The sequence below is a fragment of the Sciurus vulgaris genome, assembly GCF_902686455.1.
Source record: "Sciurus vulgaris genome assembly, chromosome: 5".
Lineage (NCBI taxonomy): Eukaryota > Metazoa > Chordata > Mammalia > Rodentia > Sciuridae > Sciurus > Sciurus vulgaris.
This window is the reverse complement of record NC_136465.1, coordinates 112570732-112583037: the sequence shown is the minus strand read 5'-3', so window position 1 is coordinate 112583037 and position 12306 is coordinate 112570732. Positions and strand designations below refer to the sequence as shown.

Below are 12306 nucleotides of genomic sequence, written 5' to 3'. Positions count from 1 at the left end.
TGAACTCAGCACTCTAGCATTGAGCTACCTACTCAGTTTTTTAATTTTTTTAAATTTTTTTTAAATTTTGAGACAGGGTCTCCCTAAGTTGTGGGGTATGGCTTCCAACTTGTGCTCCTCCTGGCTCAGCTACCCCTGGGATTATAGGCATGGGCCATTGTGCTCAGTCCTGATTTTTTTTTAAATGGATAAATAAAAAATATGTATATTTGTGTTGTACAAAATAATGTTTTGCTACATGTATGAACTTTAGGATGACTGAATCAAGCTAATTAACTTATCCAGTTCCTTCATGTTTATTTATTTATTTATTTTTTTGGTGGTGAGAAGATCTACTCTCTTAGAAGTTTTCAAGGGTACATTTTTTTTGTTTTGTTTTTGTGATGCTGGGAATCGAACGCAGGGCCTTATGCTTGCAAGGAAAGCACTCTACCAACTGAGCTATCTCCCCAGCCCCAATTCATTGTTAATAACTATAGTCATCATGTTATAATAATTTCCTGAATTAACTTCTCTTAAGTTTACATTCTTTTTTTTTTTGCACTGGGGATTGAACCAAGGACTGCTTAACCACTAGCTAACCTCAACGCCCTCCCACCACCGTTTTTTCTGAGATAGAGTCTAAATTGCTGAGGCTGGCCTGGAACTTTCCATCCACTTGTCTCAACCTCTGGAGTGACTGGGATTATAGGTATGTTACCATGGCACCCAGCGAAATTTCATATCCTTGACTAATATCTCTCCAAATGTGATATTTCTATTAAATCACACTAAAGCAGGCCAGAGACCCCTACCCAGAAGATCCTTACCATAAGTAAGCAGAAACCCCCAACATATTTGTAATATATAAGTTCCTCTTCTTGTCAGAAAGCTTTTTATTAACAAAAACTTATGCAGAGGGCCTTGTGGTTGGTAGTTCCTCTTTTTGTTAATGCCAGGTTTGCAGAAAAAAACTTGTGAAACCTCTGTCTAGTATAGAGGGTGGGTCAAAAAACACTTTCTGAGACCTCAAAGAAAAAGAAATACTGTTACGTAAACCTCCAAGCCCCTCCTCCCACTGGGTACAAAGCTCAAACTAGTTTCTTCATGCAAGGGAGAATTTTTTAGGTGATAGCTCCTCTGGATCCTATAGTCAATAAACCTACTTTCTTGAAAATTCCTTGGTGTCCAGCCTCTTCTGTCCTACTTAAACACTGCTTCTCGTATACTCTAGTCAATACTTTTTCAAAGTGCAGGTTGTCACTCATTGAATAGTAAATTCATGAGGTAGGGACCTGAATAAGGAAGGGGGGACAAAAAAGTACAGGTTAATTTACATATAGTAAGGATGAACAGAGTTCGCTGATTCTTCGTTGTAATGTAAAATGTATTTCTCACTATGGATCCAGATTTTTTAAAGGTATGAAATCCCTTGCAGTAGCACAATGCCCGGTTCTAAATAACATTTATTAGATTGAATTAACACTTTAATTTTGTGTTTATTTTTGTTTCCTTGAACTGTCTCCTCCATTGTCGCCACTGGAAAGCAGAGACCACATTATTTTTTCTGATTCCTAGCAGAGCGCTTGTTATGAAGTCGGAGTACTTTATGTCAAATGTCAAATGAAAGCCTGAATAGATGCGAATAAAGAGATAATACAGCTCAGTAAATATGGTTGAAAATGACTACTGTTCTCTTTCAGAAATTATTCCTGTTCTACAGCGACATTCGGAAAATGTTAACAGTTTCCAAGAGCTCGGTTTCCCTGCCTGGGGGAGACAACAAGGAAAAGGGGAAGGATAAATATGTACTCTTGAAACACTGCTTGCCCTTAGTCAACATGGCGTCCCAATGGCTTCAGGAGAGCGCGCCGAGAAACAAAACAAAACAAAACAAAACAAAAAACCCACAAAAAATTGTTGACCTTAGTTAAAATGGCTTTGGTTTCATTCTATCGGAATGCGCATGCGTAGTACTGGTCCCGCCCCCGTGATCCTTACGCGTGCGTCCTAGCGCAGAGGGACGGCGTGGGAGGAATAAATTTCTCTGTGATTGGTTGGTTCAGGATTTCAAACCCGAGCTGGCGGCGCGGCACCCCTCTGCCGTTGGGTGAGGCGCGGAGGTAAGTGGAAGGCCTCCCAGCTGGGGCCCGTCTGGCCCGGCGGAGTGGTCTCCGGGCATTGCGAGACTAGGTGCATCTGGCGCTGGATTGTGGTAGGAAGGAGAGCGTCCGACTCGGTAAGCCTTGGTCACCTCAGGAACCGGGGGAAAGGTTGGCAACTGTAATCCTTCCACTGGCGCTTCCCTGCGGCGGGGGCTGGCAGGGTGGGGGACTTCTTTCTTGGCGCCGGGTTATGTGGCAAGTCGGGGACGTCTTTTTGAGATGTGGCTTGAACAGGTCAGGTCAGGGGTTCACTCTAAAAAAGTGTCTCTCGAATAACAGTGTGGGAGTGGTCGGGGTAACATCCCTTATCCTTTACGAAGGCACAGGATGTTTCTACGGGAAAAGACGTGCTATGGGAGAAGCCCGAGCAGTCTGAAGTGGAGCCCCACTACCTTGTGGGGCGTGTGTCTGGTTAGGCTGCCGGAGGCTGTGATATCTTGCCCTTCCTATCCTAATTCTTAGCTTCACTAACAGCGAGGCCTTATTTTTACACTTACACGTACTTTTTCTTAACAGTATCTCATTCGTAGTCGGAGAGTGGGTAGAAAAGTGGGGTGGGTGGAAAGATAAGCCTTGAAAAATGTCATTATCTTACTTTTTAATAAGTCGGGTAAATAAGCCTTTTGAGTTATTCAGAGTGTTTAGAGAAGGCCCCTTTCCTGTAGCTTAATCATTCAACAGGTGTTTAAGTGCAAAGTATAGGTAGAAGACAATCCTGTTTGACTTTAAAGGAGTGTGCAGTTTATTTGGGGCAATAGAACTTAAAAAGAAAACTGTGGTGAATCTGGTAGGCCTAGACACTGTTGGGGAGTATCACCCATTAGTACAGCCCAATTAGAAAATATTTTGGCAGTATTAAGAACTGTAAAAGGTTTTTACACTCCAATATAGTATTTGGAAATCTATTTTGAGCAACACAGTCACCTAAAGAAAAATACCATCCATAGGGATGTTCAATTCATCCATTCAGCAAATATTTATTAATCATTTACCAAGTGCTGGACACAGTTCTAGGCACCAGTGACTCAGCAATGGACAGAACAGCCAAAAATCTTTGCCTTCTTGGAATTTTAACTTTTGGGGAGACCACAGACAATAAACAAAATAAGTAGATAAGTATATTAGATGGAGATAAGTGCCTTGGAGCAAAATAAAGCAAGAAAGTGTTGGGGGAAAGTCTGAAATTTTATTTAGGGTGGTTAGGAAAGCCTTCACTGAAAAACAAAATGAGATGTTAATAAAGACTTAATAGAGGCAAGAGAGTGACCACGCAAGAGATTCAGGCAAAGAGGTAACTGAAATCTGGAAATTATCTCAATATCTAAGGAAGTGAATGGTTAAGTAGTCGTTCATTAACTCTTTTGAACTTAATGGAAACATGATAATAAAAAGGAAAGCACAAAATTACATGTAATCTGTGATTGCAGCTCTTATGAATGTATAATGAGCAAAGGATATATATGGATATACATATAGTTGTTTAGATTGATGAGGTTTTTTATTATTTTAAAAGATAATATTTTTGAACATAGAACATTTACACTATTAAGCAGTGTTTTGTTTTTCATGGTGCTGGGGTTTGAACCCAGGGCCTTGTACATGGTAGGCAAACACTCTACCTCTGAGCTATAATTCCAGGCAGTATTTTTATACATGCCAAATGAGTTTGTAGATAATAAATGAATTCATTTTGTCATTTTGGACTGAAATGGTTAGGGAAGGCTTCAGTGAATTTGTAAGACTTAAGTCTAAACCTTGAAGAGTGGAAGACTTCCGAATGGGAAGAATTCACAGAAGAAGGAGAAGGATAACAAGAAAGTATTCTGACCTGTGATATGTTGAACTGACAATTTTATGAGAAATCATAATTCAATTCTACCCTTATTTTAGTCTTCATTCATGTTGGATTGAGGGCATTCTGTTTACTTTTTCTGCAGTTGATTTGCTCATAATAACATTTGGTTTCAATATAATATTCCTTCTGCTTGCCAGTTGGGTTGAGGCTTTCAGTATAGTGAAGCAGAAGCTGGACATTTGCGGGGGAAAGAATTGTTCTGAAATGCTTTTGTATGAAAAAAATCTTAGTATTGAGATTCTTTGGGTATGGTTTTCCTTGGCAGCCCCAAATCTATATTGTTGGTTTCTTAGGAATCTCCAGATCAGCCATGTTTGTGATGTTTTTCATTGAAACATTTTGATGGAAAACTCAAGTGATCTTCTATTGGTGTGTCTTTCAATATCTAACACCCTTGTTGGAGCTAAAAAAAAAAAAAAAAAAACCCTGATATATAGGTCTTTTAATAATGTTGTTTGTAGGGGGAGGTAGAAGAATATAGTTTTCCCAGGATACCCTGCAGTAAGATCTGTGATAGGTCTGTTATTCTGAAGGACTGTCTGTCTCTTGCCTGGGTGATTGAAATTAAATTGGGGTCTCAGAGCAATCATGGAAAGCTGAGACTCTTTCATAGTGTTGCCAAATTGCTCCCTTAGGGATGCTCACAGATTGGGAATCTGTAACACAGTGACTTCTCCACCTCTGGGGATTGCCATCAATAACAGCTGAGATTCTCCAGCACCTTTTTGTTTAAAGTGCTCCACAAACTGATTTCCTTGTTACACACAGGAATCATTTCAGCTTTCCCAAAAGGCAGCAGTCTCTGTTGTGGAAAGTGACAGCTGTTTTACTGCTTCAAAGTAATGCAACTAGATATGACTTTGTTTTTGTTTCCTTTCACATTAGTGCATCTCCTAGCTATGGAGCTAAATAATAAAGGGGGAGGAAATAAACAAGAGGGTAAAAATCTGACCCAACAGGAAAATTAAGACCATTCTCATTTGACACATTGAATGGGTTGAGTAAATTTTAGCTTTTCGAGTTACAATTTGGCTGAGATATCAAGAGTTAGTGGTGATGCAGAAAGATATTTTTGTCACTTATAAATAATTCCTGAGAGTCACTTCTGTAGAATGGTAATAAAAATATATGGTCCCTCAGCATATAAAGAGAAGAGGATTATGTTTTGCTAGTGCCATATTTGGATTACCTTAAGTAAACCTATCCTAGAGGAAAAAAATTAACTCTTCAGAAGCAACAAGCTTCCTTGAACAGCTTGTTTAGAAGCCTTGACCTGGTAAAATTTTACTATGTCCTTGATTCTTTTTGGTCTGGGATTTAGCTATGGTCTTTGTTTTTATATGTGTCATTCTTTGTCTGACATGTTTTACTTTGCAGGGAGGTGTCTGGCAACATCTGCAACATAGTTTGATATTTTTGTAACATCATTTCTTTGATGTGTTGAGGTGGATAACAGATTTGAAAAAAAATTATTTTGTTCTTTTTTAGATATCCATGACAGTAGAATATATTTTGGCATATTATACATACATAGAATATAACTTATTCTAATTAGGATCCTATTCTTGTGGTTGTACACGATGCAGAGTAACCCTGGTCATGTATTCAAATACAAGACTAGGAAAATTATGTCTACTTAATTCTACTGTTCTTCCTATTCCTCTCCCAGAACATAGATTTTGGACTTACACTGGGGTTTCATTGTGAGCTTAGCATTTATTAGTGTTTTAAGGTCTTTAAACCTAAGTTGTGTTTGTCTTAAATTGAAGTTAATTAGATTCACTTAAAATATATATGTGAAGTGTCAGTTTTGGTGCCCAAATCACTTCAAATGTACCTAGTAAATACTGATTTTTTTCTCCCTAAATATATAGCACTATTTTAAAAAACAGTGTAAAATTCTGAATTTAGTGATATTCTTATGTGGAGATAGTCTAGAAAAAAATATTAGATTTGGGAATCACTGTTCTAGGATATAATTAACAGGCATGAGACTCAAAACAAAATACCCACTTCATACTTTCATATAAATATATACTTTATATTTTGATAGTAAAGTTCAATTTATGCATTATAACATTTTTATCTATATTAATTTATAATTTTATGTGAGATAATTAGGACAAATACTGTTGTTTTCACTTTATAGATTAGTCTCAGAATTTAAGCAGTTTACCAAAGTTTATGCTTTTGATAGAGGAGCTAAAGCTTTATCCCAGGATTTCTACCCTACGCCTATTTTTGTTTTAATGTATGTTATACAATAATGTTGAGGTAGAATGGAAATTCTTTTGACAGAGGTATCATGAGTGTGTGTGTATTCTCTGACTTCCATTTATCAATTATGTTTGTTGTGTGTAAGCATCATGTTAAATACTTGTGTGTGTAATACAGTAGTGTCAAATATAAGGTTTCAGCCTTCAAATTTAGAGTCTACGTGGGATACAAGACAGAAGCATATGATAAAATTAAATTGAAGTGCAAGGTATGTGTGTCTGAGTGGCAATTGAGCAAAGCGGTAGGGGAAAGACTGGTGGCAGGAATGTTACTTGAGGCAGTGAGATCAGTTGAAGTGAAGGATTACAACCTGCGAGTGGTGAGGGGGTGGGTATAATACATAAATAAGGGAAAAGGCTATAGGAGTTGATATGTGCTTATAGGAAAGGGAGGAACCAAAGGCATTTCTGAAGTTTGAAAGCTAGCTTCTGGGAGAATGATAAAAATAGGGAGGTCAAGCTTGGAAGTCTGTAGGATAGGATAACAATGTAATAGTTAAGGTGGAATATTTGATAAGTTTGAGTGTTTGGAAGATTGAACTTTATGGGATGTCTGGTGTTGAGGGAAAAACAAAAAGTGATAATCAGACTATTTTTAAAACTCTAAATATGTAGACTATGAATATCTGACAGTTAAGGATTGCCTCTTTGTTGTTTATAATACAGCCTTAGGAATTTAGTTAAATAACTACCTCATCGGTACTGTTCCTAGGCATCATTTAGTAGACTAATGTTTATTGCCCTTGTTGTATGTATACCAGTTACTGTGGTGAGATGTTCCCCATGTAGATTCTCAATGTGTTGAATTATTTTCAGGAATCAGGTTTGTGTTTCTTTTCTTCCTTCCTGAATTGAACCCAGTGGTGCTCTACCACTAAGCTACCCCCAGGCGCTCCATTCTTTTCTTTAAAATTTTTTTTATTTTTTAGTTTGATACAGTGTCTTGCTAAAGTCCTGAGGCTGGTCTCCAACTTGCAATCCTCCTGCCTCAGCCTCGAGTCATGGGATTATAGGCTTGCACCACTATGCCCATCCATGTTTGTGTTCAAGAGACCACCTCACTCCAGGGAGTATGCACAAAGAACCTAGAGAATAATGGACTAAAGAAACTTGAGAAAATGTGAGGATTTTTTTTTTTTTTTTTAAGAGGCTTGCCTCAGTCTGTTCCTGCTTCTATAACAAAATATCTTAAGAGTAGATAATTTGTAAATAATAGAAATTTATTCCTCAAAAGCAAGGTACTAGTAGGTTCTTTTTCTGGTAAAGACTTGCTTTCTGCTTCCAAGACGGTGCTTTGCTGTGTACTCACATGGCAGAAGGGTGAGTCAAACAAGTTCTTTTAAGCCTTTTTATAAGAGCACTAATTCCATTCACATTCTAATCATCTCTTAATACTATCACATGAATTTTGGAGGGACACAAACATTCAAATCAGAGGGGATAAAAAAAATCATGTTATTATCATTTAAAACATTAAAAACTCAATTTTTAAGCCAGTTTTCAGTATGTTAGTTGCATCATGAAAATTTCCTTTTCTGTGTTCTTGGAAAGAAGTTTACTGTTTAAAAATTTTAGGATAATTGACAAGTATTGATGAAAGAAATCAGTACCCTATATTAAAACTAATGCTTAGAGTCTTCCATTTATACTGGGAGCCAAAGGAAATCATCATTTGAATTAACTACTGAATGCCCTGCCCTGCTTCTGTCCAGTAGTACTTGGTCTTGTTTGCTTATTTTTGTTAAGTCTATGAACATCTTCATGACTTCCAGATCTCTTCCTGCCAGCTTTAATGCTATTCTTTTAGGTTTTTTTTCTTATTTTAGAGAAAGATCTTTGTAATAAATTTGTTGGTCCGGTTGCTTAGCAGTTTGCTGTGATTATGTAGCTTAGAACAGATAACGTTGCCATTTGAAGATCTTGGTTTTCAGCCCTGATTCAGGTATATATTGCATCCAAGACTGGAATTCAAAGTCTTTTTTTTTTTTTTTTTTTTGCTATTAGAGCAATTGTCACACGAGTATAAGTTAATACATCTGCAATGTTTAATAGAAAATACCTTATGTTTCTATTCCTTTGTCCTTTGTGGGCTGTTTTTCCTTTTTTTTTTTTTTTTTTTTTCCCTTTCTTGCCCTTATAACTTATGGCACAATCTTACAAAAATTACAAAATCTCTAAACATTAATTTAAAAAACTCTAAAAAATTTTATTTAGATACATGAAATAATAGCCTAGACTAGAATGTTAAGGGTTGGTTAGAGAAACATACGAGGAGTCTTTTAATATTATTTTTGAGGACATTTGCTTTTCAAATCATATTTGACTTATTTCATTTCTTGATAATTTTCATGACATCCAGTAAATGTGTGTCTTTCTTGACTGCAAAATGAAGATCTTATTTCCTCAAAATGTTCCCAGTTGAAGTCTATTTAGAACAGAACTGCCTGCAAGGACTGCATTTTTAATGTAATATCAGCAGGTCTTTGGGGGGAAATAAGAAGCTGAAATTCACTATATAGAACACAGTAACAAATGATTTTTCCTTTGCCCTTCTAACTGTGAAGGTGGTGTATTGTCTCTCTGATGCCAGAATATGGTACAACATAATCCTTTGCCTATACTTAGTATAAATTTATTAGACATAGTTCCTGCACACAGTCCAGCAGAGAATCCTGTATTACAGAAATAATTCTTGTGCTGCTGAGCTGGCAATTTCCCCACTTAATCACTCGTGTGACGTCATCTATGCCATTGGTAGAAAATGTGCTGACCAAGTCCTGTGTTTTGAAAGGCAGTTGCAACAGGGCATTAGCTAAAAATGTAATAAAAAAATAAACCTTTAAAGTTACATTCTGGGACTTCAACTTTCAGAAGAAGTAAGTAGCAAAACTTATATTAGTCAGTAGGTTTGACTAAAGAACTACAGTTTGAACTTGGACATCTTGTAATCAACTGAGCTACTTGCTCCTAATTTCCTCCTTCTTAGCACCAGAATGATTACAATGTTAGGCAAGTTAGGCATGAGAGGAGATGTTATCTTTAGAAGTCTGAAAAGATTTTCTAGTTTTCAAATGAGTCTTAAACATTCCAACTTTGTTTTTATAATAAAGATCACACGAAACATGGGTGGTGGTTTGAGATTCTTAAAATGGTAGCTGCAAATGTTAAGAGTCCAGATGTTGGTTACTGATAGCTGTACTGGATTGCTATTGCATCTTTTGTCAAGGGAAGAAGGCAGGACCCCTAATGTATATTTGATTTCTTGGCAGAAAGATGGATACTACAATGCTGAATTTGCGGAATCTGTTTGAGCAGCTTGTGCGCCGGGTGGAGATTCTCAGTGAAGGAAATGAACTCCGTAAGTCATTCTGAGCTGATCTGTGCAAAAAGGAAAAAAAAAACAAAAAAACAAAACAAAAAAAAACACTTCAAATTTGGTTTTCTACAAAACTGAAGAATGTTCCGGTCTTAAAGTTGCTCTTTATTTGGATTATCTAAAAAGAAAGTGATAGTCACTTATCCATGATCAAAGGTTAATGGGCACTCATTCCAAATGGGCACTAAAATTTTTTCTACAGTTGCTCTTTTTTCTTTGGGGGGGGGGTACTGGGGATTGAACCCAGGGGTGCTTTACCACTGAGCTATATCCCCAGCCCTTTTAAAATTTATTTTGAGGTGGGTCTCACTAAGTTGCTAGGCAGGCCTTGAACTTGTGGTCCTCTTGCTGTAGCTGCCCTAGTTGCTGGGATTACAGGTGTGTATCACCACACATGGTTTCATATTTGCTCTTAAATGGATTTTATCCAGACTTTTTTCATTATCAAGGTTCTCTTTCCACTGAATTGTTGGCATTAGTTGCAAATTTCATTTTTGTATGAACTGAGAAAAATTTGGATTTCCAAGGATATTGCTTTTTTCCTTATATTTAAAAAAAAATTTTAAATGTTAGACCTTTATTTTATTCATTTTATTTATATGTGGAGCTGAGAATCCAACCCAGTGCCTCACACATGCTAGGCAAGTTCTCTACCACCGAGCCACGGACCCCAGCCCCTTGTCTATATTTTTTATCCTGACCTTTTTCTGTTCTATAAAACATTTTCAGTTGAGAAAAAAAAAGTCTTAACTTCTTTTTGAAGGAGAAACTTGTCACTTACTTTTACCTACTCTGTATGTTTAATGTATAGTAATGAAGGATTGAGATAGGGTGGAGACCTGGAAAGAAAAAGGAGGTATTAGCCAGCTATGAGGTACACACCTATAATCCCAGAGATCCAGGAGGCAGGAGGATAACAAGTTCAAGGCCAGCCTCAGTAACTTAGATCCTTCTCAAAATAAAAAGGGTTGGGGATAGAGCTCACTGGTAGAGTGACCCTGAGGTTCAATCCCAGTATTTCCAAAAAGACCAAAAAAAGTAGGTGTTGATAGAGGGAATAGTCTGGGAAGTTAATAAGCAAGAAAGGAAAATGGGGCTAATGGCTTTGGTGTATGTAATATAAGGAAATCATTCTCTGCCAGCTTCTTATTGTGTTGCCATCTTCTCCTCTTTCAGATTTTCAGTAATTGCCAGTTTAGTAAGTATTGCTCTCAAGTCAGCCTTATTGGTATGAAAGTAATGCAAGAACTGTGTCTTGAACTTTTCTTTATCTCCATAGTACTTAGTACAGCATCTTGCTTATTCCATGCAATATTTTATTTAAATTGATTGATGCTTTTAATAGCTCTTTTCCACTCACAGGCCTCTCAGAACAATATTCTATTTTCTCTCTCTAATAGCTGCTGCATGACCCTGTCATCTGGTATCAGCTCAGTAACCACAATGGCATACTAATCAGACTTCTCTTTTGAGGTCACATCATCTCAGAAGATGGATTACTTTGAAGTCTAGTGGAGCAGATATGAAATAAGAGATCTTAAAACCCAAGTTCATTCAGCAAATATTTTGTGAGAACCTATCACATCTTCCAGCATATGTTGAGTTGAGGGAAAGGGACAACTAAATGGCTTCATGGAGAAAAGTAGGGTTTGAATTGAACCTTAGATAAGTGGTAGGATCCTCACAGGCAGAGATGAATGAGGACATTTCAGGTCAGGCAATAGCCTTGGTGGAGGCAGGAGGATTTGAGGAGAATCAGAGTAAGGTGTGGTAGCATAATCAGAATTGTGCTTTAGTAAGATTTACCCTGGCAGAGGTATAGACTACATCAGAGGTGGAGGCTGGGGGACTAGTAGAAAGGAGACAGTTGCCATAGCTCAGGAAAGAAGCAATAAGAGAAATTCCAATCCTGACTGGGATGGTGTTTGGAAAGATGGAAACAAGGGAAAATGTGTCGAAGAGATTGTGATGATAAGACCTGTAGGAAGAGACAACAGATAGGATGTGGGGTTAGAGGAAAGAATTTGAGGTTTAGTGTCTTGGAAACTAGTGCTGGCTTTAAACTATTATTTCTCTGTTTCTCTAGCTATAACAGGAATTTTAAATATCTTTATCTTTGTTTTGGGAGTGCTGTGAGAATTTGGGGATACATTGATGCACTAGTTGTGAAAATATTTTTGGAAGTGATCATGCCAAAACCAAACAAACAAGCAAATTTCCATTTTCCTATTTATTTCTATTTTATAATAGAAGAACATTTTGCGCCACCCCCCCAACCCCGGCTCCCCCGCCGCTGATTTATAATTTGCAGTGTTGGCTTTTGAGAAACTAAAGTAATTCAGTGTTTTCTAGGCTCTAAAATCTTTGTGCAAACACCCCAGTATCTGTCCTGTTCTTAGATCCCAGGAATTCCCCCCATGGCCACATATGCCTTGACTCCTTATTTTTGCCTTTCTTCACAATTTCTTTACTTTCTCTCTTTTTTTTGTCCAATTTTTCTAAAAACTAAACCCAAGGTTATTGAAAACTAAGAATGAAAGTTAATATTCCAATAAATAACTTAATAGTCTACATATTTTATTATCTTTGTTTTACCCAATCTACATGTTTTTTTATCTTCTATTTTTATTTTGTTATAAGTTTCCTGAACATTTT

General features: G+C 37.1%; 2 protein-coding genes and 1 long non-coding RNA gene across 10 annotated transcripts in view; 1 reads left to right on the top strand and 2 right to left on the bottom strand.

Moving 5' to 3' along the window:
* Positions 1-400: 400 nt before the first annotated feature.
* Positions 401-2091, bottom strand: LOC306660985. Its single transcript, XR_013763808.1, has 3 exons — positions 1981-2091; positions 572-1274; positions 401-528 (listed from the first exon to the last, which is right to left on the bottom strand). It is a non-coding gene; the product is annotated as an uncharacterized lncRNA (long non-coding RNA).
* Positions 1989-12306, top strand: part of RACGAP1 (Rac GTPase activating protein 1) — a 29833-nt gene continuing 19515 nt past the window's right edge. For 2 of the 8 annotated variants that reach the window (XM_079139752.1, XM_079139748.1), the window contains exons 1-2: positions 2071-2218; positions 9549-9633. In XM_079139752.1, coding sequence (XP_078995878.1) covers positions 9549-9633 — 85 coding nt within the window. In that variant the 5' untranslated portion in view covers positions 2071-2218. Of the gene's footprint in view, positions 2219-9544; positions 9634-10827; positions 10850-10904; positions 11220-12306 lie in introns of those variants that run through there. The other 6 variants (XM_079139749.1, XM_079139751.1, XM_079139747.1 and 3 more) reach the window with 6 other exon arrangements.
* The window catches only part of AQP6 (aquaporin 6), a 39338-nt gene continuing 36579 nt past the window's right edge, over positions 9548-12306 (bottom strand). The window contains exon 6 of the mRNA XM_079139761.1: positions 9548-9653. The gene's annotated coding sequence lies outside the window, so the exon portion shown is untranslated. The remainder of the gene's footprint in view (positions 9654-12306) is intronic.